The sequence below is a fragment of the Orycteropus afer genome, unplaced genomic scaffold (assembly GCF_000298275.1).
Source record: "Orycteropus afer afer isolate SDZICR_OR568_19922 unplaced genomic scaffold, OryAfe1.0 scaffold00320, whole genome shotgun sequence".
NCBI classification, from domain to species: Eukaryota; Metazoa; Chordata; class Mammalia; order Tubulidentata; family Orycteropodidae; genus Orycteropus; species Orycteropus afer.
Window position 1 is genome coordinate 444,740 of NW_006921907.1, and position 26,573 is coordinate 471,312.

General features: G+C 46.0%; 1 protein-coding gene across 1 annotated transcript in view; it reads left to right on the top strand.

Annotated features, from left to right (window-relative positions):
* Positions 1 to 26,573, top strand: part of PTPN3 (protein tyrosine phosphatase non-receptor type 3) — an 86,584-nt gene that overhangs the window by 43,927 nt on the left and 16,084 nt on the right. The window contains exons 11-17 of the mRNA XM_007951942.1: positions 598 to 732; positions 2,918 to 3,094; positions 10,820 to 11,006; positions 11,138 to 11,215; positions 12,303 to 12,359; positions 13,881 to 14,037; positions 15,353 to 15,513. Of these exons, the coding sequence (XP_007950133.1) occupies positions 598 to 732; positions 2,918 to 3,094; positions 10,820 to 11,006; positions 11,138 to 11,215; positions 12,303 to 12,359; positions 13,881 to 14,037; positions 15,353 to 15,513 (952 nt within the window). The remainder of the gene's footprint in view (positions 1 to 597; positions 733 to 2,917; positions 3,095 to 10,819; positions 11,007 to 11,137; positions 11,216 to 12,302; positions 12,360 to 13,880; positions 14,038 to 15,352; positions 15,514 to 26,573) is intronic.

Below are 26,573 nucleotides of genomic sequence, written 5' to 3' on the forward strand. Positions count from 1 at the left end.
TCGCTGGCTTCAAATGCCATTCTCTGAAGTAATTTATTCTCTTGAGTTTTCTAGCTGGCTGAGATTTGAACCCTCTAGACATAAATAAAATTCAGAAGTAGCCTCCCAGGTAGCACATTCGCAGAATGTGGCCTGAAGCTGGACTATCTAAACACATTCTCAGGTCCTCGCTTGGAGAGCTCTCGTTGATTTGCAGTGACAGCATCTGCCAGCTAGGATGACAGAGGACTCCTCAAAAAATAGCTGATGTTTTACTCATGCCAGAGCAAAGTGAGATTTGTCTGCAGTTGCTGGAACTGTATTTTATGTTATTCTGAAAACCCTTCTAATCCAGTGAGGTTTGATTGCTTGCAGTAGTGAGGTCAAGAAGGCATTTGCACCAGAAGAGAAGAAATATCATAAATAAAAACTAGGACAGGAAGGTATCACTGTTGACTTGTATATCTTTCCTCCTTTTAACCTTGGTTGATGTCACCAAGGGCTTAACCAAGTGTTGGTCATGGAAGGAGTGTGCATGGACTCTGCTTCACACATGCCACAATTTCTTTCTTCTTGAAAATGTCAGTGTTGAAAGTGAACCTGTGTCTGGTTTTTCAGGTCTGTAAATAACCAGTATTGCAAAAAGGTGATTGGAGGGATGGTGTGGAACCCAGCCATGTGGAGATCCTTATCGGTGGAACATCTAGAAACCAAGAGTCTACCTTCTCGGTCCCCTCCTATTACTCCCAACTGGTATGTCCTCCACTTTTCATACTACTCACTAGAAAACTCTTTATCTCTTTTCAAAAATAAAAACAACTTCATACATTCCTACATATAGGTGGTCAGAAGTCTGGGTTTACATTTACATTTTTGGCTCTTGTAGAAGGAACTGTTTGCAAGTCTAGCTGAAGCTAATCCACAGTGTGATCATGCTTTGACAGTCTTTGTAAAAAGTCATTTGATCTAAGGGCACTGGGAACTGCAGCATGATGAAATAGGCCTCTTGGAATGACAGTGCAGATTACCATACTAAAGGCTCTGAGAAGTCCCATGATAAAGAAGCATATTCAGCTTTATTTAATTTCATGTTCCCATTGACATCTTACAAAATACGCTTTTAGAAAGGCTATCAAGGTGCACGATATAATTGATGGAAAGACGTGTGACCCTCAGCAGCAGTAGCAAATGCACATAGGGCGGCCACCTGCTGGCTGTTAAGTGCATGGGCCCAGCTGAAAGGAAGGAGATGGCAATTCCCCAAAGGAAGAAGGGCACTAGGTTGTCGCTGGAACACTCAGATTCACATTTTGGCTCTTGTGTTGACTAACAAGTTTCTTTACCACCCTGGGCTTGGTTTCCCCATCCATAAAAGGATTATGTGAATCACCACAAATAATAATGTGCAAGTGTTTTATAAGCTTATACAAAAGCATCGGTAGAATTATGATGGTGATTATTTTACTATCCTGCTCCCCAAAGACAACAGGGCATGTCTGGGAATGCCTCCAAAAAGGCCAGGCCTTGAGGCGAGGGGAAACCAAGCAGGAAACATTGCCCCAGCTCTAGGCTGCAGAGAGAGATGGCTTTCTGGGCACTGTGCTGCGGACATGGTGGCCTGCAGCTTCCCAGGCAGTGCCCACTATGACTGAGGGAAGCTGTAAGAGGGAGGTGAGAAGGGGGAGCAGCTCAGGGTCACTGGGTCAGGACCGTTCACTGGGGGCCAGATGCTCCTGTTGGGGAGGATGATGGTATGTATAACGATAAAAATCATGACAAGACTAATAGCTTTGTTTCTTGGTTCCCAAGATTTAGGCACTTTGGCCTTAGGAGGTAAATGTCTGCTGCAATGTAGCAGCTCGGTTTATCTGGAAGTATCTTAAGCAGCAATGGGAGGAACCTATAACCTAGGCTCAGGACAGGAACCAGAAGGGCCTGGGGCGCTCTTGTTGGTCCTCTCTGGAAGCCACAAGAGCCTTTATCGATTAACCAGGTCCAGGGAGGTTGCGAATAACAGAGACTCTGAACTCTGACCCTCCCAAGGAAAAATGGCTAACGGGGGAGGACAGAAAAACTTGATGAAAAGTAGAACTTGGAAAGCTCAGCAGCCCAGTTCGCCTACAGGAGGAGCCACCACCCAGGTGCTAACCAGAGGTCCTGAGACTGGTACTTGGTTTGATTAACTCTCAGGAACAGGTGGATACAGCTGAGGCCCTGACAGGACCTGCGCTGTACTCACAGCTGGAGCACATTTTAGGGGTATGTTTACGAGAGAGCAAACTTTTTAAATTGATGCACATGAAATTCACATGAAGCGATGTGATTGCATTAAGGATTGCGTTTTGCCAAGAAGCATACTTTGGCACTTAAACCCTTTATCTATACTGTTAGAGTGAATCAGAACAACTGTCTGATCAGCAGTTAGTGTGGCCTAACTGTATCTTGAGAGCTTGAGTCTTCCTGAAAGAATTGTTGTTGTTATGTGCCATTGAGTCGGATCCAACTCATAGTGATCCCTCCTTGGGTTTCCGATGCAGCATCACTGCGGAAGTAGATTGCCCAACCTTCCTTCCGAGGAGTGGCTGGTGGGTTTGAACTGCCAGACTCGTGATAGCAGTCAAGTACCTTAGGCACTACTCACTCTAAATCAGCACACATCAGCTCCCAAAGAGCCTAGGCCAATGAGATCCTGCCTGACTCTAAAGCTGAGACTTCTGTTCTGGGGCCACACCACCAGGCTGATAGTAGTGGCATGTGTGTCACCCTTACCGAGTTCTGCCATTTGGTGTAGTAACAGGTTAACTGGCTCTTGATTTCTAAGATTAGCAGTCAGGTTATTCCCACAGCATTCAGGGCAGGAAGTTAGATCTCTGATGACTGAAACATTTTAAATGGAATTTGCTTTTAACAAGTTACGTTCACCCTTTCCCCCACCCAGGCGAAGTCCTCGACTCCGGCATGAAATCCGAAAGCCACGGCACTCCTCTGCAGACAACCTTGCGAATGAAATGACGTACATAACAGAGACTGAAGACGTGTTTTATACATACAAGGGCTCTCTGTCCCCCAAAGACAGCGATTCCGAGGTTTCTCAGAACCGAAGCCCGCGTCAAGAGTAAGAAGCTGGTGTTTCTTTCTTTCTTTGTAGCTGCTTGTTTGGGCTGGTGAGGACTCTGTATAGGCCCAGATCGCCCTCTGAGAGGAGGTGGGCCAGGGCTCTGTGCCAGGATCAGAACACAGACAGGCTCTCCACCGTCCCCACACGAAGACGGCCTGTGTGCCTGTGTCCAGAGTTTACCCTTCTCTCTGTCTACAGAAAGACCTTGTATTTGTCAACGTCTTCTTAACAGTCTTGAGTGGTCTCCTCTCCAGTTCATGAGCAAAGCCCAGTTTGTCATTTAGTACTCCTGAGGGCTAGACTCTGGGGCCACACTGACTCTTTGATTTTTCTGTATTCTTCAGGTTTTACCTCTACGTGGTTTCAGATCTCTGGACATGTGCTCATCTCTCTAGGCCAACCCCTCTCTCAGGGCTTTTTTTTAATTAATGGTTAGAACTTTGGTGGCATAGTGCCTAAGGCATCTGACTGCTAACCAGAAGGCTGGCAGTTCAACCCCCCAGCCACTCCTCAGAAGGAAGGTTGGGCAATGTGCTTCCATAGCGATATAGCCTTGGAAACCCAAGGAGGGGTCACTGTGAGTTGGATCCGACTTGACGGCAGTGAGTTTGGGGTTTTGTTTGTTTGTTTGTTTGTTTGTTTGTTATGAAGAGAAAGCATAGGTAGAACATCTCTGGTTTTCTTTGTAAAAAAAATAACTTGTCAAGGACAGTTGACACTCTGTTCTGTCCCCACTCCTCTTTTTTCAATATGACTGCTTTCCTCACATCTGAAGGCCAGTGAAAAAACATCACTCCTAACATGCTGGCTTGAGTGCTTTTTATTATTCAGTGAGGTACATGTGATCCACTAGGTCTCTTTTTACCTTGATTATCAGGGAGCTCAGAGCTCCATGTCGCACTCACCCACATTAGCTTCCCCTAGCCCAGGTTTGGGACACAGCCCCTTCTCTTCCTTCATTACCTTTATATGAGTCTGAACTCTTTTCTCTTGTTTTACTGAATTCACAATCCTCTCATATCCATACCTTTTAGGATAAGCTATCTCAAATCATAATTGGAACTAGACAAATCATAGTTCATAAATAAATATAATGACATTATAAGCCAAAGTCTGATAGGAAAGGATAAAACTGTAGGAAGGCAGCTATATTCATTGTGTACCTGTTCTGTGAAGTCCCATCCTTGGCCTAAAATACAGAGACATAATGCCTCCCTAACAGCAGAAGATTAGCAGGAAGGCTCTCTACCTAACCTGGAATGCCCGTCAATCCGGCTGCAAGGCTTAAAGCATCAAGTGCGTCCTGAGCATCCCTGAGCATTTACTGGGGAATTGCAAATCTCACTTCCCTCTTAATGTGTGAGGTCATTGCCTCTGCTCTGTCCCCGAGCACAGCAAACATGGTTTCCAGCTTATCTGTGTTCTTAACACCTCTGGTTCAGTAATCCCTCTGCTCGTTAGTTCCTCTTGACCGCCTGAGCTTGGATGATGCTCTCTCTCGCTCCAGCTTGCAGCCTACTGCCCAGCTGAGGGTACAGTGGAGGATATGAGTTCCTTTCTGAGACACTGAGGCTTTGGAAACCACGAGCAGGTGTAGAAATTCAAGGCAGGAGGGCATGATGAGAGCCATTTGGATTCTGCAGAGGGGGCTGTGGCATTGGGGAAAGGAGAAGAGGATTTCAGCGGACTGACTGGGGGCTCTGAGACCAGTCACACGTCTCCTGTGTCAGCTCTTCTCAGCACGGTCTGCAGTCACATCACAGAACTGTGGAGTTTCTAGGCCTTCACTGTCCAGCAAGGTCGCCACTAACCACAACAAGTGGCCATTGAAACTTAATAAAAAAATTAAGAATTCAGTTCATCAGTAACACTGGCCACCTCTCCAGTGCTCAGTGGTCCCATGGGGCCAGTGGCTACCATACTGGTGAACACAGACACAGAATGTTGCCCTCGTTGCAGGAAGGTGTGGACAGCCCTTACCTGGACTGGAATATCTCCAAGTTAAAGCGCATTTCTCCAGTGGAAATCGAGTGTGAGTGGGCTTGGGATATCTGCTGGCTTGCAGTGTGGGCATTAAGCCCCCAATCTTGCTGCTGCTCTGAGGATGGCTGGCCTCTGAGAGCCACGAGTGAGGCCCAGCATCCCGGGATCTCCCATTACATAGTCAGTGTAGGGTGGAGGAGAGATGAGTTCTTCCCTGTGACGCGTGGACCTCTGGGAGTCCCCAAGGGGTGCCAACAGTGAAGCACTTGGCCACCAACCTAAAGGCTGGAGGTTCAAGCCCACCCAGTAACTCCTCCGAAGAAAGGCCCGGGAATATGCTTCTGAGAAATCGGCCGTTAAAAGCCTGTGGAGCAGGGCTCTGCTCTGACACACGCGGTCGCCACGTGTCAGAGTCGACCTGAAGGCAGCTGGTGTCATGGGCATCTTAAAGGAATGCGTTCACTCCTGCGCCCAGCAGTGCACTCTGCACACCCTTTGCTGGTCGCCGAGGGACACGCTGAAGTGGACTAGTTTACCTCCCGAGAGCTGCCGGGTCAGCTGGGTGAATAGCACAGTCACAGCCCTTATAATTGCACTCACAATGTGGGGCTCTGTCACTTTATGGAAGAAGAGAGGCGAGGGAACCGCAGGCACTGAGAAGCCCAGTTGCATGTCTCCTGATCAGGTGTTCTTACTGTGGTTGGCAGTCACAGCATGGAACCGTAGAGCCGTCCAACACAGGAGCTTCTAGTCATGTGTGGCTGCTGAGGTTTCAATCCGTTACATGAAGTAAAATTTAAAATTGACTTCCTCAGGCTCAGGTTAAGTAATTTCTGGCCCCACTCAGCCCTCTACGTTACATGTTGATTCTTTTTCAAACTCCTCTGAGAGACCTTATAAGAAGTGTCACCCGGGAGCGCTTTCTCCTTTCCAGCTAACTGTTAAAAGTAACAGACAGTGGTGATTCCACGGCAGCCTTCCTTGTCACGGCTTTGCCAGGTGCCCTGACAGTAGACACCTCCCGGCATGGAGTCAGGAGGAACACGCAGCTGTGCTTTGCAAGTGGTGAACTGTTGGAAAATTGGCATCCCTGCCACTTCAGTTCGGTAGGGGCCCTCTTCCTGCCGGCAGAGAGGCCGCCTCGTGGTGGGTCTGCAGAGGCAGCTGGCCTTCCTGAGAGCCTGGGGACCCTCCATTGCCCAAGGCCAAAAGGAAAGGGTGGTCTTACTTGGTGGGAAAAACTGTTTTGGGTACTTCAGTGCGTAGTTGCGAAATGTTTAAGAAACGTTTGACATGTTTTATACAGCAGATTTGTGTGAAGAGGCAAAAAGAAAAAAAAAAACACGTATTATGTCAGAGAAATCAGATGAATAATATCACAGACAGCGAGGAGGGTTCCTTTTAGGAAGAATTAAGTGTCATGTTCTGTACCCATTTGAAAAAGAAGCAAGAAAGAACCAACGCACTTAAGCTCTGCTTCTAAACCCAAAGTGGCACGGCTCAGGCTTTCTGAATAGGATCGTAGTGGGTGAGTCACTCGCCAGCTCTTTCCATATTTATAGCAGCACGGAGTTTATGATGACTGTTGCGAGTCCCTGGCAGTTTGCTCTGTGCCCCAAGGAGGCTGTACTCTTGTCATCCCTGGGTCCTGTCACCCATTTTCTGCCCTTTTCCTTCCTTCAGAGGAAAGACCAAATTCTGCAGAGAAATGGTTCCCTTCATTTGCAAAACAAGCTCACCTTCCCCAGCCCAGGAAAAAGGGGAGGAGAGTCATTTAAAGAAAAAACATGTTCTTTGGCAGAGCAGAAACTGGAGGAAACAAATTTTAGGACAGATTAGGATTGGATTTGAAAGTCATTTTTTGCTGTTATATTTTCAAAGCTGTTTTGATGGATCACCTCAGAGTGAGTAGGACTTTAAGTCATCCAACTCCTTTGTTGTTAATTTGTTTGCCTCTTAATATAGACTCTGTCTTGTTCCATGAGATCTGGGGCAGCTGTGACATATTTCAGAACTACTTTGCTCATTGTAAGGGGCCTTTGGGGGCCCCCTTTTTAAGAACTTTGACAGTAAAGGGATTCTGTCAACCCTCTCATCTGAGCATCCAGGGCCTAGGAACCTGACCGGTGACAGAGGGCTCCCTTCCAATATGGCGGCCCATTCACTTGTTAGACAGCCGCGTTCTCTGATGCTCTTCCGTGTCTGTGCTGAGCATCTCCTTTGGATACTGAGCCAGCAGGAACATCACCTTCCAGAGATCCCTGCTTCAAGTTGGTTGTACAACACAGATACAATGCTTCCAGTTCTCCCTGACAAGTTTGGCTTGTTTAAATTAAACAAGTTCCAGTTCCTTCAGCCATTCTCCTCTTTTCACCTACTTACTCAACATCCTCTGAATGTACTTCAGTCCTTTATTAGAGGTTGGCACCCCAAGTTGATTGTGGGGAGAGGATTTGTATACCCTCTGGGCAATCTCCCTCAGAGGACAGCAGCCAGGGACAAAACTTCCTGAAGAGTTTTTGTGTTTTGTGTCTCTGAAACTTGCCCCTCTTTCCACTTGGTTTTGGCCCACTTGCATGTGGGCGAGACAAATACCTTAAATCCAGCTCAGCCCAGTTTCAACTCATCATCTCCCTTCGTGTCCAACCTGTGGCTCCTCCTGCATCTCAGTGAGTGGGACCATCATTTGACTCCTACCCACTTTGTACCTATGGGAAACTCCAGTCATCCCTGACTCCTCCTCCTCTTTGACCTGCCTCATCTGCTGTGTCAGCTTGTTAATTCCATCTCCTAAGCCCCTCTTGAACTTGACCCTTCCACCCTCCTGCCTGCACTGCCCCTGTTTAGCCACCATCATGTCTGGCACAGGTCACTGCAGTAGCCCTTGAGAGGTGAGAAGTCTTTGGTGCCTTCTCATTCCTTCTTGTTATTTGATGTCCTCCTCACCATCTGTCTGTCCATCCTCTACACTGAGCAGAAAGTTCCTGCATTCTACAGTTGATCAGCCACCAAAAATCACCATTTGTTTAAGTAAATTACTGTCTAAAAGTAACCTTTTTATCCTTACTTAGAAAATACGTTTGGTCATATGATGGCCTAGCATATATTGTATTTAGTACTGTGGGCTGTCTTTGATAGACTATTAAGTTTTCTACTGACAAAAAAAAAATATTTTGAAACCCCGTATGATGAAATCCACAAATTCAAGATAGCCATGCATGATTTTTTTTGTTCTGTTTTTTAATTAAATAAACTTAATCTAAAAATACACTTTTTAAAATGTTACAATTGTATTGAAATTAATCTGTTCTCGTCTGCTTTGTTACTTTGCTTGTCTGCTTTTTGTTTATTTGCCATTCCCCCTTTCCATCACTGATCCCTTCACATTCTTCCAAATGTTTGATCTGTGTAGGTGCTGTTTACTTCTTCAGATTTAAGGTTCTGGTCTCTTTCTGCCACTAGGTGGTGCTCCCGTAAACAGTAAACCTTGAAAGATTGCCCTACTTGGGGAGACTTTTTTTGTGTGTGTGTGTTCTTTCAAGTAAATTAAAGTCTCGTTCATTTTTAGTCAGAAAATTTCCATTAGTACTCAACTCGAGTTCCAGAATATTCTGTCATGAGACGCCTTCGCATCCGTAGCCCCTGTCTTCATATTGGACTGTGTATCCCTAGCAGCTTTAGAACCTTAAACCCAAACGCTTCTCTTGCACACGGTTATGTTCTTATACTTGTTGACCGCTGAGTTTTTTTATACAAATAAATGGAGATAGTGACTCTTTCTGCATGAATGTGATGCAGCTCTTATATTTAAAGAAGCCTAATTTGAACTTCGAAGGAAAAGGAAGCACTATGGTATTGAAAAAGCCCTGGATACAGGCTTTGAAATAAAGCTTGAGTCAGAGGTGGTGGGTGTCCCTGGGTGGTGTAAACGGTTGGGTACTGGGCTACCAACCAAAACGCTGGAGCTTCAGGTCTGCCTGGAACCACCTGGAAAGAGGGCCCTGGTGATCTGCTTCTGGAAACCCAGCCCCAGGAAGCCCTCTGGGGCACAGGGCCACGCGTGCACTGACACACGTGGGATAGCTGTGTCGAGCGCGCAGCGGCTGGTTAAGAGGGGGTAGTAGCCGTCTTCTGTTTCTGTTTCACTGGCCTTGGTCCACTCACCTCTCCCATCCCTGAGCCTCGTCTGAGGTTAGAATGTGGCAGTCCGCACAGTAGGGAGAACCCCATGTATGTAGGCTTTTTAAGATGTCTTTTTCTAGGCCTGTGGCTCTGAAGGGGTCTAGTGTTGGGGTGTGTGATGCAGAAAAGTTGAGCTTCCTGAACAGTGATGGTTGAGACGGCTAACACCTGTGGCCCTGTGAGGTTAGAGGCAGTCTCCGGAGCCGACTAGGGTGGCCTGGGTCCGCCCACTGAATGCAGGGAAATCTGTGTGAGCCTGAGCAAGCCCATGGCCTCTCTCAACCTCAGTGTCTTCCTCTGTGAACTGATGACAGAGGTTTGAGAAATTCTAGTAGCGTGTGAGTCTCTAATATAGCACTGTCCAGTAGAACTCTGTACTGACGAGGACGTCCTCTCTGCCCTGTCTGGTACAGCAGCCATTAGCCACGTGTGGCAATGGAGCATTTGAAATGTGGTTGATACAGCTGAGGAACTGACTTCTTAATGGTGATCTGTTTAAATTTAAACAGCCATGTGGGACTAGGAGCTCCCCTACTGGACTATACAGCGCTAAGATGCAGAAGGACCTAAGTGAGAGGAAAGAACTCTGGTGGCACAGTGCCTAAGGCATCTCTGACTGCTGACCAGAAGGCTGGCGGTTCAAACCCACCAGCCACTCCTCGGAAGGAAGACTGGGCAATCTACTTCTGTAAAGATTTACTGCCTCAGAAGCCCAGTGGGGGTTGCTGTGAGTCAGGACCAACTCAATGGTAGTTGATTAGAGTTTGTTTTTTTTTTCTTTTTTCTTTTTGGTATATATGAAATGGTAAGTTCCTGGTGGTATGAACAGTAAGCACCCTTGACTACTAACCAAAGGATTGGGGATTTAAGACTACCCAGAGGTGCCTTGGAAGATAGACCTGGAGTAGTTCTTCCAAATGTCGAGCACTAAAAACCCAGTTAGAGCCCTGTTCTCTCTGATGTGTGGAGTTGCCATGAGCTGGAATTGACTTGACAGCAACTGGTTGATGTGTGAGATGGAGAAAAAGAAAACATCTCCGTGTGGGCAACGAACGGACACTGCAGGCAGATACAGACCAGGAATAATGTAGATTGTTGTGATCATACGCAGTAGTCCCATTTCCTTTGGGTAGCCAAGAGTCCTGTGAAGCATATAGTTACCGGCAGGAATGACAGAGAAGAAGAAAGCTTCCAGGAGAAAGAGAGACAAGTGCATCTGACTGAGCTTGCCTGGCAGACCCAGTTCCGTAGTTAAACCTTTGTAGCTGGAACATCCTCCCGCCACTGCTCTGAAGCGGCAGGGAAGGGAGCTGAGTTTTTGGCTGTCCCTGCCCTTTTTCCTCTTTTTCCCCCAAACCCAAGGTGACAACATTGAGGCCAGGAGAGGGGAAGGACGGCCAGTGGTGTGTCAGAGCCCCACAGTTAATCTTTGGGGTGCTGTAACGTTGGAGGGATACTGGGGCGCACTGAGACACCAGGCCCCAGCAGTCAGTAATGTTTGTGCTGATGGAACAGTAAACCAGTCATTAAAACATCTCCTCCTTCCCCATGACGAAGGAGTGTGTCCGAGAACAATCCAGCACAAGGCTGCCTGACCCAGAAGTCATCCAGTTCTGTGTCTCCATCTTCAAATGCTCCAGGCTCCTGCTCACCAGACGGCGTAGACCAGCACTTCTTAGAGGAGTACCACAGGGTGACTAAAGGGAGCTCCACTGAGGACTCCAGCCAGTACTACTGTGACAAGGTGAGTGAGTGGACCGGTGACTCGACAAGCTCCCTGTGCCAGGGCACCTCGTGGGCATTGGAGTCCTTCTAACTAACAGAAAAAACTTTTATTGTCAACAGCTGGAGAGACCACTTTCCAGTATTTTCCAGACTGATGACGAGGACAGCTGCTTACTCTTGATCCGTATCACGCCAGATGAGGACGGGAAATTTGGCTTTAATCTTAAGGTACTGTGTGTCTTTATAAGAAATCTTTATGCTGCGAGGCAATCTGTAGATGAACTTTTTGTCCCCACCAGAAGTGCGCCGCAGCCCTGAAGCTGTGTAAGGACATCAGCTCAGCCCTCAGAATTGAGAGTTCGTTAAGTGCCGCATCCTGAGTGTCTGCGCGGTGCCTGGCATTGGCTAGACATGTGATTTATAGCACCTTATTGACCCTTCTAATCGGCGGTGAAGTCTGGTTTTTAAACCCATTTTATAGACGAATACTGAGGTTTGGAGAGAGTAGGCACACAGTTTGCAAGTAGATCTTCCCCCTGAAGAGGGATTGTTATAATAAAACAGACTTGAGAACCTGTCAGCATTGCTAACGCTGATAAGAGAACAACTGGTCAAGTCACCACCTTCCTCTGTGTGCCTCTAGGATTAGGTTCCCACCTGTTTTTGTAAATACGGTAAAGTGTTCTTGAAACACGGCCACACCTGTTCATTTACGGATTGTTCATGGTGCTTTTGTACCATAGGGGCTGAGATGTGTGGTTGCAGGAGACCTCTGTCCGGCAACAAATACTGTCTGGCCCTTTACAGAAAAGGCATACTGACCCCTGCTCAAGGCTTGGTGGTCTGTGCTGCCCAAGCCCTGGCTGCCATTGTTCACAGCTTCAGAGACCCCAGCAGCCCAGCTAGCTCTGCCCTCAGGTGTCCAAAGCTGTCACAACCTGTGACTTCCCCTCAGTACCTCTCCTCCACTGAAAACTCCTTTCTAGCAGAACTTGAAAGATGTGCCATGGAGGGCCCTTTCTTGGGGGAGGGGACAGGTATTTTAAAAGAAGAAATTCCCCTGTCTGAGCACCTCTAGTTCCAGGAGTAGAGAGGTGGTGGTGGGAGGCTTTGGAGCAGATTCTCCTGGTTTAGCCACTGGACCCGAGGAGTCGGGAATTTTGTACCCGATTCTGAAAGGTGCCGACCCTGTGATGAGAACTAGTCCATGGGAAGTGTGAGGCCTCCTGTGTGCTGGGAGAGGACTCACTGATTGGCATCTGTGCTTCTCGGTTGCTAGAAACTAAGGTGGTGTTTTAATTTATGATGTTCACAGGGAGGAGTGGATCAGAAGATGCCCCTTGTGGTATCGCGGATAAACCCAGAGTCACCTGTAAGTGAGCACGTTGAGTGTCATTGCCCGTTCTGTGTTATCCCCTAACCCCAGCACCTCTCCACTTCGGTGGCTTGTTTCTTTTCTGCCAGTGGCAGAGAATGTGTGTAAGGACGTGCATCTAGATGGAAGGAAGTGTGGAAGCCACGCGTCTAGACCCTGGCCGGTGCTCAGGGTGGTCCACGGAGCAGCAGCCACAGCCTCACCTGGATGCTTGTGAGAAACACAGAGCCTGGGCCCAGCCCAGAGCTGCCTCTGCCTTTCAACAAGGCCCCTGGTGATTGGCGTGCACTGTGAAGTTTGTGGAGCACTGCTCCAGAGAAGAAAGTCGGGGCAGGGAGTTGGCTCTTTTGGGCCTGTTTTGAGTAGAATGTGGACCCTGTGCCCTCTCTCCAGCGGCCCACCTCCTCCACCCTCCACCCTCTATTCCAGTTTCCCAAGGAGATCATTCATGTTTATAAAGCGTTGGAGCTTTAAAGAGTCATTGTGCCTTCTAAAGGAGCTCTGGTGGCGCAACGCCTAAGGCATTTGACTATTAACCAGAAGGCTGGCAGTCCAAACCCACCAGTCACTCCCTGGAAGGAGATACTGCCTCGGAAACCCAAGGAGGGGTCACTATGAGTTGAATTTGACTCGACGGCAGTGGGTTCAGTTTTTTTAGTTTTTAGTGCCTCAAAGATGGAACCCAAGGAAGGGTTGCTTTGAGTCGGTTCAGCTCAACAGCAGTGAGTTTGGTGGGTTTTTTTTTTTATTATTTTGAAGATGGATCCTTGGTGGCACAGTGCTTAAGTGCTTAGCTGCTAACTTGAAGGTCTGTGGTTCAAATTCACCAGTGCTCTGCAAGAGAAAGATGTGGCAGTCTGATTCCATAAAGATTACAGCCTTGGAACCCCTATAGGGCAGTTCTCTGTCTTAGAGGGTTGCTATGCATCACAGTCAACTTGCCGGCAGAGCAAGTGGGTGCCACCTGAGAGGGTACCAGTTTTAGGGTTTCACTCTTGAGTAGCTTTTAAGCGTGTAGTTTATTTTTATTACCATCTGTGGCCTCTGTGAATTAAGTGGGCTTTTGACGCTTACTGCTCAGCTCATCGCTTCTCTCCGTAACGGGCTCTGCCTTTGATGGCATGCTTACAAAGCCTTGCTCCTTTACAAGGTGGATAAAGACTTACTTCTAACTGGCAAATCATTTTCTAACTGTACCTCTATAAAACAAAAGATGGGGAACACGATCATCCTTATTGCAGTCAGTGAAGGTTGGCTGCCGTAGAGAAATGGCTGTGGCAGTGTTCTTAGCCTTATTTTGAAATGCTTCAAGATTTATATTCCAAGCAGCATTGCCTTCAAAGTCCTGCAGCCAGCTACCATGTCAGCATAGCAGTGGATATAAAAATAATGCCAGTAATACCTGAGGGAGAAAAGGAACGAGCTCAGTCTCGGGTGTCTGGGATCTGGGCGTGGCAGCTGCTTCCCCTTAGGAGCATGTCATGGAAACCTAAGAAACTCCCCTTGCCTTCCCCACAGGCGGACACCTGCATCCCTAAGCTGATCGAAGGGGACCAAATCGTGCTCATCAATGGCCGAGACATCTCAGAACACACCCACGACCAAGTGGTGATGTTCATCAAAGCCAGCCGGGAGTCCCACACGAGGGAGCTGGCCCTGGTGATCAGAAGGAAAGGTAAGAGCCACCAGCATGGACCGGGGGGGAGGGGGCACAGGTCACTGGCTGAGCAAAGCAAACTCTTTGGCTCACACCTTATTTTTGAATGTATTGAATTTGTAGCCAACACTGAAAATCAAGAATTTCCACAGAACCATCAGATGTCTGGCTACTCACTTGAAAAGTTAGAATATCTGCCAGGATGACAACAGGCCCCTTGTGACCCCTTGGAGCTTGGCAGCACCTACCTCTCCCTTAAACAGAGCATGAGCCCGCCACTTCCTCCCAGACCCAACTTGCCCCATGTTGTACCCCTTTCTGAGCCTCCAGGCCCTCAGACATTGGCAGTTTCAGCCCCTTCTGGAGGAGCAGGTTCTGTTTTATTCATGTGCATCGGATTTTGCTGGGAAGGCAGTGAGCAGAGTGGGCCAGCCCAGGGTGTCCCAGGTTCTTCCCTGAGGCACTGTTGTCATCTGTGAAGGTAATGACAGGTGATTCAGCATTATCAGGAGAATTCAACTCAACGAGGCGGAGAAATGCAACAGTTGGTGGTTTCCTTCTTCTTTCCTCTTACCTTGGAGGCAGTAGGGAGCCATGGAAGGCGTTTGAGTGAAAGAGTGATTCTCTTTCTGAGTAGAAAGAGAAAATCCAGAGATAATTCCAAAGTTTCCAATTTGGGAGGTTGGAGAAGGAAGGGACGGTAGAGCTTGGGGAAGTATTGTGGAGGGTAGAGGAGGAGGAAGTCTCAGATTGGTTTCTACCCGCATTGAGTTTGATGTGAAGGGAGAATTTTTACTAAAGAGGTCAGGCCTTAGCTCAGAGCCTGAGATGTCTGTTTGGAGCCTCCACATGGAAATGACCTTGAGTAGAAATTGGACTCTCAGGATTAGGAAATGTCCCAGAGAGACCGCTAGACCTCACTCACACTGAGGCCTTGGAAAGTGCCCATTTTAAGGGAACAAATGAAAAGGATCCCAAGTAGGAAGAAGTGGGGGGATGGGCAGAAGAAAAGCCAGATCAGAGAGCATGAAGGAGAAAACAGATTTTCTTTAAGCATGTTCTTTCCTGTTCTTTTATCTTTGACAAAAGCCTCAAGTATGAAACACTGTTACTTAAACCAGAAAGATTAGTATGTCATTTTTTATAACTAACACATATTGAATCATTCAGTGAGAAGTAGTGTCTTTGGTGGAAAGGCTTAGTGTTTGCTAAATCATTTAGTGAGATGTTTGAAACCATCTCTATTCAGGTGTGTTGTGTGATTCTCTGAGGGAGACTGATAAGTCGGTGTGTTGTTCCACAAGCCAGACGCACTGTGTCTTGTACGTTGCAGTTGTCCACTCGCTTGCCGATGTCAAATCTGAGGATGAACTGAACCAGCTTTTCCCGGACACCATTTTCCCCATGTGTCCGGAGGGTGGGGACACGTTAGAGGGATCCATGGAACAGCTCAAGAAGGTTCTCGAGAGTGGGACGGTCCTGATCCAGTTTGAGGTAAGACTCCACTACCCATGGCCCGGTGAGGACTGATCCTCCAGACCTGGGCCGCTTCCACAGGCCGGTGGGGTTCCTGACTGCTGCTGAGGGGAAAAACGGGGACACAGCCTCATTTCATGAAGTTGCAGTAGTTGTCTGCGTCACAAAGCTAAAGCAGTCAGCTGAGTCCCCGTGAGGATGGGCTGGGGAAGACCTTGCTCGGCGTGAGGGTGACGCGCAGCAGGTGGCCAGCCTCTCGGATCAGGGTAGACAGCAGAGTGGACCTAGGAGAGCAGGATCAGGACCGCCACCTGGCTCTGAACTCTGCCTCACCCTTTATTCTAGTAACGTTCCGTAGCCATGGAGAAACATGTCAGAAATTGTGGAGGAGGGACTTTGAGTGAATTTAACTGCTGACACAAAAGCTCAAAACCTCCCAAAGTAGAAGATAGGGGAGAGGTGATGTGGCTGAGCAGTCTGAAGGATGACAGAGGGGCCTGCCAGCCACACTTGGTAGTTGGGGGCCGGTAGAGCATGCCAGGAGAGCATAGAGCCTTGCCTTGCCAAGTCCCCCGGAACCTGTGTGCCCATAAATAGAAACCAAGTCAGATCCTGTCCTCCCAGGAAGGAGCCTATATGCCATAATGTTGAGACCATTGACAAGGACACACACAGGCTTTTTACAACACAGGATAGGACCAAAGGGGACTGGGATTTGAAGTTAGTTTTATTTAGCACTAACAATTAAAATAGGATGTGTTTATTTTCCAAGTTACACTGAAAGATAAAACAGTCTTTTCACACAATGCAAAGCACCAAGAAGCATAAAATAGGTGAGAAAAGAAAGCAGATCATGATTAGCAATAACATACACAGTCTAGATTCCTAAGAAATAGAACCTCCGATTGGATTAAACAACAGAAATTAGCAATGCAGTTTTTTGTTAGAAAGCCGTGTAAAGAAAAAAGACACAGAAGCAGAACTGAGATGTTTGTCCGGTGTACTTGGTGGCACATTGACTCAGGACAGCATGGGGAATCAGATCAAACAAAATGTGCAAACTCAGCACCTGGGGAGAAGAAGGGTTATTTTATCAAGGTATGAGGAGGAAGAGGAGGTAAACCAAGCGTATTATTAAAGCAATATGTATTGAACAACGTTGGAAAGCAAAAACCCACAAAGGAAAGGTAATTGATGGAAAACGTATCAATATGGAAAACATATCTAAACTTTTAATTAATTTCTTAATTACAGACAAAAAATCAGTTAGTGTTTTGTGAAAAGGAGCCCTTGTGGTGCAGTGGATAAGCGCTCGGCTGCTAACCAAACAGTCTGCTGTTTGGACCCTCCAGGCCCTCCATGAGCGAAGATACCTGGTGATCTGCTCCCATAAAGATCACAGTGTAGCAAACACTATGGGGCAGCTCTGAAAGGAGGAAAAGGGCGATTTCTGGCCTCATGGATCTTACTTTCTCATTTTGGTATATTTATAAAGACTTATCTATGTCCCAGAAACAGCTAAAGACCAAATAGGACTAGGTCTCGTAATGTGGAAGGTCATTTTGTCGTATTGATGAGGCTTGCATATTACTGTGATGCTGGAAGCTATGCCTCCATGGTAACAGGCTTCAGAGGAGCTCCCAGACTAATACTGGGAAGAAAGGACTGGTGATCGACGTCCAAAAACCACCCAATGAGAACCCTGCTAGTCACCACAGAGCACCGTCCGAAACCGGCCAATGAGAACCCGGCGAGTCACCGCAGAGTACCCTCCGAAACTGGCCAATGAGAATGCTGCGAGTCACCCCAGAGTACCATCCAACAGCTGAGAGATGGGCGCTGGGGTCAGAAGGCACTCGGAATACACAGTGGTCACACAGTGGACTGAGCAGACCAAGGATCAGGAAGATGGCAGGAGCGGGCAGTGTTTCACTTTGTCATACACGTGGTCACCATGAGTCAGAGCTGACACGTGGCAACTAGCAACATAACAAGAGCATCATCTGTAGGAACTGGAAGGGAGAGGGTTGCAGGAGGTCCTCTGGGGTGAGATGGAGGATTAGGAAAGGATACAAACTGAAAAACCATTCTCATTGCCATCGAGTCGAATCTGACTCATGGTGACCCCTCCTTGGGTTTCCAAGGCAGTATCTCTACAGAAGTGGATTGTCCAGTCTTCCTTCCGAGGAGTGGCTAGTGGGTTTGAACCGCCAGTCTTCTGGTTAGCAGTCAAATGCCTTAGGTGCTACACCACCAGTAGGGTTTAATGTGAAGGGGCTGTTATTCCAGGAAGATCAAGGCCTGAGCATAGAACTAAGCTCATAAGGTGTCAGGTAGCATAAGGAAATAGGCCTGCCTGGGTTGGGCGACGTGGCAGGGAGTTCTAGGAGGTGTCTCCGGCTGATGGAAGGCCTTCCACCCAATGGGAAACAGTTCTGTTCAGTCAGAAAGGCCACAAGGAGGCGCTATGGGCTGTCAGGAAAATGACCTAGCAAAGCCTAACTGTAAATAGCGCTCCGTAAAGTCCCCTCTGCTGAGGTAGTTCAACACGTATATTTTATATAGAGGAATCCCATGTAAAATTTCCCTTGAAGAGTGTTCATCAGCTTTTTAAGAACGGTGAAATGCTTCAAAGGATGTGCCCATTCCACCCCCACCTGCGTTTTAGAGTAGTGTGTCTCTTAAGGGTGACCCTCTGACTGACTGCCTGTATGGAAATCAGTTCGGGAGCTTTTAATAATGGGGCCCAGCCCACCGCTCTGATCTGGGACCCACATATTGGTGCTCTGAACCAGATCACTGGGAGATACTGGTCCACACACTGATCCCGAGGAAGAGAGCGTAGAGGTGCTGTCAGGATTCCTCTCCCACTGCTGCCCAGCCTGAGTCTGTCTTCAGAGGGATCGTTAGACTATAGCATGAGAGATGAAGCACATGGCAATTTTAGGGATACATTTCAGTCTGTGCACATTTTCTCCATTCTGTATGTTTCCTAGAAATAGACTGGTAAACCCTCTTTTTAAATAACATCTTTTGCAGAATTCCAGAAGTTAGAACAAATGTCAGCAGAGCTGTTCTCGTTCACTTGAAACTGTCTCTGACCATGACCAACCACATAACATTCACCCTTTCTGAGTGTTTGCACAAGAACATGGGCCCTTCTTTTTGTCCCGGGTTTTTTTTTTTAAACCAGATCAGCCAAAGGTCCTCCTGACTTGACGTGTATCTAATGACTGGTCAAGTGAATGTGCAGCATTTTACCAACAGGAAGAAAAACCCAGAGCTATTCTGTGATGGAGCTGGGGGTATGTAAGAGCCAAGCCTCTTAGTCTCCCCTGCCCCCAAGGAACCCTCGGCTAAATGGAACATAGTTCGAAAACCATTGCTACCGATGGGTAAAGATGTCTTACACAGTTGCTAGGGGAGAAGGAAATTGGATCAAACAGGACTCTAATACAAAAAGTGGCCTTTATTGGGCACTTTCTCTATGCCAAGGGCTTTAGGTACAATATCTCACTTTTCTGATAACAGCCTATGTAGATACTGTCATTAGCCCCACTGTATGGATGGAAAAACAGAGGACAAGTAACTTCTTCAAGGTCTCAATAAATGGTGGAGCCAGGCTTAGAACCCAGGCAGGCTAACTCAAGGGCTTATTCTCTTACCCATTATATAACCTTTGGAAACAACAAAAGACTGTCTTTTTGTGACCGTACAACATCAGAGCTCAAAAGGGAGCCAGAGAGATTTGATTACTCCACCACATCCTGTGTGACCTCAGGCATGTTCCTTAACCTCTGTGGCCTCTATTTCCCCATCTATAAACTGGGTATCTCATGGGTTGTTTATTAGGATTAGATTCGACGAATACAAAATGCATTGCCTGGCACACGGTAAGCAGAAACCAGCCAACACACTGCTGTCGAGTTGGCAGTTCTTTAAAGCTTTTTAAAGAACTACTCATTGGAAGGGAGCTCTGGTAGCATAGTGCGTAAGGCAGTATCACTATGGAAGTAGAATGCCCAACCTTCCTTCCAAGGAGTGGCTGGTGGGTTTGAACCACCAGCCTTCTGGTTAGCGGTCAAATACCTTAGTCACTACGCTACCAGAGCTCCTACACGTGGTGGTGGTGGTGGTGGTGGTGGTGGTGTTATGTGCCGTCGAGTCAGACCCGACTCATAGCGACCCCTCCTTGGGTTTCCGAGGCAGTATCACTACGGAAGTAGATTGCCCAACCTTCCTTCTGAGGAGTGGCTGGTGGGTTTGAACCGCCAGTCTTCTGGTTAGGAGTCAAGTATCTTAGGCACTGTGCACTATTATTATTGATAAATAAAGACTCTTGAGAGTCTAAAGAATGTGCTCACACTCTGCACGGAAAGCACTTGTGTCAGGCTGGGTTTGGAGCCAGGGCTGTCTGACTGCAGAGTCCTGGCTGTTCTGTTTTTCCACCGGCTCTGTCCAGTGCTGTTAGCAGGTAAATGGCCTCGCTGGTGGGGGGTGTGCTTCAGACAGGAGGAAGAAGAAGGGGCTGTTCTCCAGTCGGGTCTCCAGCGGGCTCCCAGACCACCCGCTCTCCAGCACAGAGGTCCTGCAGAGGAGTAGCCAGGCTCTAGATAGCATCCCTTTGCTGATTTCTGGCAAAGCTTGTTTTGAAGCATTTTTCTGTCATGAAGGGAGTCCCCCATCCCTCCCATGGCTTTCAGTAAACAATTACAAATGTGTTCCAGAGAGCTGTAATAAAAATCACACTTAATAATAATTAGCATTCTGTAGCACTTTGGAATCTACCAAGTGTATTTCACATATGTTGTTTCAATTGATCCTCTTAACAGAGGATCTGTGGAGTAGAGATGGCTGGAACTATTAGCATCACTCTTTTATAGATGGAAGAAAATAAGGCTCAGAGAGGCTAAGTGACTTGCCCAGTATTACACAGCTAGACAGATACAGAGCTTAAACGTTAAAATATACATTAAAAATAAAAATCTAGTTTGTTGGCAGCATCTCAGCACTGCCAAGTACAACCTGAATCTTGACACAACTCAGCAATTAGCCCTTCCCTGCATCTGCCTCAAGCTGCCTCAGTTCTGTATTTCGTCCAGTGGAAGCAGTTTTTCTCTTTCTCTTTTGTGTGAAGGAGCTGACTTGGGACAGAAATTAGCTCCAAGTCTGTCCTCACTTTCATGATGCTGTTCTCCTTCTTTAATGAATTCATACATTCAGCCACAGGTTGTTCCTTCTTGAGAGTAGCCTGACGCTCAGCTCATGCTTTTCTGTGTGCAGCTCTGTGAAGCAAGGGAAGGGATGTGCGCTCTGCACGGTGGAAGCTGGGCGACCCTGCTCACTTGCCCTGCGTTTGAGAACCAGCTTCAAGGCACACAATGCGCCCTGTGTCCGTTCTCATGCAGCAGCCGTGTGACTCACCATTTCCCTGCCCCCTTGCCCTTGTTAACTAAGGTCTCTTTGGAGACTTGTGGAATGCGGCTGATCCGAAACAAGGACCCCAGCTGATGGGTTAGATCAGTGCTACAGGGCATCACCAGAGGTCATGACAGACAGACACCCACAGCCCTCCCACTTCAGCATCATGCATCTTTACCAAGACCAGGGACCTCCTTCTTCTCCTTCCTGACCCCCCGATTTTCTTTAATTCACCCCTGTATCATCACTCATTGTGGGAAATATCCCATTAGTGTCAGAACAAGTGATTCAGCGCTCCTGTGATAATTACAAAAGTTACATTTGGAAGGCAGAGATAACTGGAGAGTTCATGAGAGATTTAAACTGATGTATGTAGAAATTAGTGAGGGCGACTGTACCTTCAAGATTAGGACTTACCCCTTAATGCCTTTTAAAAAATAATGGTCCAATTTCTTTCCCTTCAGACAAGAAACCAATTATCAATATAATGTGTGTGGAGTCGAGAGCGCAAATGGGGGAGGCCTTGGAATGCCGTGCGTGCAGTCTTTGCATTCCAGGAGCGGGGGACCTTGTAAAGAGAAGTGCTTCCCCAACTCATTGTCACGCATGTAGCTTTGAAAGGATACTGGAAGAGTACCTGCTAAGTAGTTTAGTTTACCAGATGTTACCAGTTGCTGTCTAGTCAACTCTGACTCACAGTGACCCCATGTGTGTCAGAGGAACTGGACTCCAAGGGCTTGGGGAGCATATCACCAGGATTTTGTTTCAAGATGCCTCTAGGTAGACTCAAAGCACCAACTTCTAGGTTACTAGCCGAGCATGTCAACCATTTAAGTATGCTAGCAGGAGGATCTAGGCCTGGGACTGCATTTAAAGTTGCACTACTTAAGGTCCCCAAACTACCAGCAGCAATTTCAATTCAACTCAGCAAACTGTTACGGGAAAGTAGGTAGAAGGTTCTAGGCTCTTGTAGACACTGTCTCTTGCCTTCTGGCTGGGTCAGGTACAAAGGAAAAGAGATGCCACTGATGAGGATGAGCCACTCGTGAGTCGTGGTGGTTGTTTTGCCTACAGAATGGCGATAAAAACAGCCTCTCAAAGCCGGGATCAAAAAGGAGTTCCCCTTGAGTTTAATTATTTGTCCACAGAGACACCATGTCTGAAAGCTGACACTGCCATCTTCTTGTGATGCTTAATTCATGGCTTTGCTCCTTTTTTTTTCTTTTTTTTTTTTTAAAGCAGCAGGTCCCATTATTCCTTCACTCTACAAGTTCCTACTGTGTGCTAGGAACATTGCTGGGCTCAGGATTGATGGTGGTGAACAAAAACATTTCTGGTGTCTGAAGCCCTCATGTGAGAAGTATTACTAAGATTTCACATCTTTGATTGGGTGAGAAGTCTGAGATGGTAGTTATCTTTTGATGCCTTCTCTTACTTTAATAAGAAACATTTAAACTGGAAAACCATCTCTACTTATCTGCCCCACCATACTGCTCCAGAGTAACCCAGCTCCTGTTATTCCATTGCTTGTCTTTGGAGACCAGAGCTGGTGATGCTGATGCTGTGATTCAGATACAGCTGTTCCCTAGCAACCTCTCTCAGCCAATCTTTTTATAATTTATCCTTAGTTTCAGAGCTTCTTGGATAGGATGAAAACAAAACAGTTCAGAACATAAAAATTAATAGTTGGTTCAACTAAGTCGTTTATAACCTTCTGTCCCATGATCCTGCCTTTCAGCCTCCTAATCACCCTCCTACTAGGGAGCTCTTGTCCATCTCACACACTTCCAGCTCAGGAATTCACTAAGCACACTGTATGTTTCCAATGAGTAAACCAAACCAAACTCATTGCTGTGGGGTCAGTCCTGACTCAGCATGACCCCAGGATCACTGCGGAAGTAGATTGCCTAGCCTTCCTTCTGCAGAGTGGCTGGTTGGTTTGAACTGCCAGCCTTCTGGTTAGCAGTCACATGCCTTAGGCACTATGCTACCAGAGCTCCCTTCCAATGAGTAGTTCTTTAAAAACCTTTGTCTCAAATTCCGGCCAATATATGAAGCCTTAACTCATTTTCCCCACATCTTTGGCCTTTCCAGAAAGACTGTGTGTTTCCTGTGAATTTCTTTCTACTCTCATCCCTCTTTCTCAGACCAGTGTCTTCATACCCAGCCTACCAGGCAGCCCCCAAGATTGGGAGACGAGTCTGTCGACTCTATAGGAGCTTGACAACTAACTCTTTGCATTTCAGACATTAAGTATTTAAATAGGACTGCAGCAGTTCAGTGGAAACAGGATTCATCATTGCACTTTGCAAGGCATACATAAATCTGAGTGAATCTGAGTAGGCTGTCAAACCTGCCAAAGGCCAAAAAAATCCTTGCTTTGGTTTGTTCACTCAGCTTTTCATAAACACTTTTTTTTGTTTTTAATTTTATAAATAGATTTCCTTTGTTATAGTGCTTATCATTTCAATCATTTTAAGAAATCTTAATTCTCAGTATTATGATAGTAATTCAGAAATGACCAAAGAATTGTTGTCTCCTGACCTCTGCTCCCTTCCATTTCTTCCTCTTTGTTATAGTTTGTAAATAACATGATGATGTATATTGCTCCCTACTTGCTCATGCAAATATGTTTATGCACATACATAAATGTATACATACAGAGGATTGTGTGTACCCACATAGAATATGTATATGTACATGTGTGCCAGTATGTGAGTAAGTGGGCTCACAACTGATGCAGTAGTCTGTCACTTGCGTTTTGCACTTAACAAGAGATGAATGAATGCACTTACAAAGCTGTACTTCCAGTCTTCCATTCTTCTTTATTATGCAGAAGATTATGGTATAGCTGTGCCATAATTAAATCAACACTTCATCCTGTTTAGGAATGTTGACACTTTTTATAGTTTTCTGCTAATAAAAAAAAATTTTTGCAGGTAAATGTCTCTGACATGTATCTTTATGTATTTCTGTCAGATAAAGCCCAAAGTGTGCATATTTAAACTTTTTAAAACAGTGCCCATAGTATTTTATTTAAAAATAAAAATGTATCTTAGTGCTTTACAAGCCTTGTCAACAGATTGTTACAGCCAAGATCCATTTAAAGTCATTTTGTACTTAAAGCTCGATCTGTGCTGTTTGCTGGACGGATCATCTCCAGTTGATGACATTTACATTTATGTTTGGAGGCGAAAAAGTCTCTCATTACCTCCAGATCAGCTTTACTGATTAGAGTCCCTTAATTGGATTTCACTGATCTGCAGTTAGTCGGGTAAAACCAGGAAGCCATTAAGTAAATCTGACTGACCCAGATAGCCCCCTCCTGCCAGAGCCCAACCAAAACCTCCTGTAAATCAGGAATTTTTTTTTCCTAGAAGGACTGCAGGGAGTCCATTAAAGCCTGCAGATGTTTAGCTGACAAGTTGTTCAGTGGAAGAGTTGTTTAGTTTAGAGAAGTTTTTTGGTCATTATAAACTGAAATCCTAAAGGCGATCAGGAGTTGAGCTCCTGCAGTTTGGAAATTCCAAGCATTTGGTAAGTAAATAGGATACACTGTTATTATGGGCATAGTGCCTAAGGCACTTGACTGCTCACCAGAAGGCTGGCGGTTCAAACCCACCAGCCACTCCTCGGAAGGAAGGTTGGGCAATCCTACTTCCGTAGTGATACTGCCTCGGAAACCCAAGGAGGGGTTGCCATGAGTCGGGGCCGACTCAACGGCAAACAACAACAACAACAACAACATTATTATGGGCAAATATCACTAACAGCAGCCAGCTTACAAAACAAGAAGTACAAACTGCGAAAATAAACGGGAAAGAAAACATTCAGCCTCCATATTCAGATTGCAAATACTCCTTAGTTGATTCTTTTGCCCAAGATTTGGTGACCTGATCATTCTTGTTATACTTCTGTGAAATGTGAGTGGACATAACTGTTCTGCAGGGCCCTTTGGCTATAGTTAGCAGAATCCTTAAAAATGTACTTTGATGCAGTCATTCTGTTCCTAGGAATTTCTAAGAGAAAAATACTGAAAATAACTTAAATATAGAATAAAAGTTAAATTATAGTAAATGGTAGATTATAATCAAATCATTAAAAATCATGCATATAGAGACTATTAAAAAGACATGGGGAAATATGTACTATATAATAAGCAGGAGAAAACAGGCCCCAAGCTCTGGTATATTTCACTGCCCGCTTTGAGATGCTGAGATCGTCCATAGTCAAGTTAACTTGAGGAATACTCAGCTAATCAGAGCTAAACAGATAGATAATCCTGTAAGACCTACACTCTGTGACTGTCCAGAAAGACAATATGGTTTGTTGTGTTTCCTTCCCATGTTTCTTTGATAATGAAACATTTTCCAGGAAATACTTGTTAGCTTCTCTCGCGACACTTGGGTTCTGTAGAATGTAATGTGAGAAGAACCAACATATAGTTCATTGTCATTCCTTGTATTTTAAAATACACATGTAGGTACTGTAAAACCTGCAAAAGCTGGCACCTGCATAAGACAGAAACCTGTCATAGAAGGAAAATGCAAATATTTTCACTAAAATGAGTGGTAGAAGAATAGTAAGACTGTACCCTGTCAGAGGGGGAAAACTCACAAGACCTGGAAAAAACAAGGCCGTCGTCCCGTGGAGTTCTGGCTGCCATAGGTTTCACTGTATATGTGATAGGTGTGTATACATGCATGTGCGTACTTGTGCACATGTACACACAGAGAAAATACATGAAAAGGTCACCTCAGAGTTGTGAGGTTACTGGTACAATATCTCAAATTTTCAGGGAAAAAACAAAGATCACTTCCAACATTGAAAAACAATTGTATTGTTTTTCAATTCCAACACAGTTCATAAAAACCTCTGGTGAAAAGGGCCTAACTCTGCCATTGATGGTGGGAGATGCAGTTGTATAGCAAAGGACACAGAAGCAGTGAGGTCAGGTGTGAGTCCTTCCTCTTGGCTGTGATTTCAGCTAGGCATCCATTCGCCCTCTGACTCTCACTTGCAAGACAAGGATGTTATTAATACTTCTCTCACAGGACTGTTTTGAAAATCCTGTTGAGTGCTGTACAGATGTGTCTGACGTGTGCTTGTAGACATGCAAAGATGACCGATTAACCCTTTGATAGTGATTGCATGAACAGAGAAATACTACTTTAAGTCAAGTTTACTACATATTTAGCTGTGGAAATAGACTTCTGAAATGATGCATGACATGCTGTTGTTTTTACGCAAAGAACACAGTTCACTCCAGTGAATGGGAGAAAATGATTTTTGGACTAATTTTGATGATTTCTGTTTAATTTTGAATCTGAATTCTCCCGTTCCCCCCCATTTTTGCTTTTAGCCTTTGCCACACAATTATCAAAGCTGATAAGGTTTCACTCACCATGGTCCATTATCTGTGACCCAGGCCCCTTCCTGTGACTTTTTTTCCCAAAGACACTCATGTTTAAAAAAAAATCATTGAAGAATTTAGTCCATTTCCCACAGAATTGGAGAATTTCTTGTTGGGAAGCTTTCCTTTTAATATATAACTCATAATCACATTTTAAATCTTAAGATTTCAGTACTGTGAACTTTACCGTAAAGTATATCTTCTCACTCCCTTCGTAGCTGTTTTCTGGGTGATTTTTTTTTTT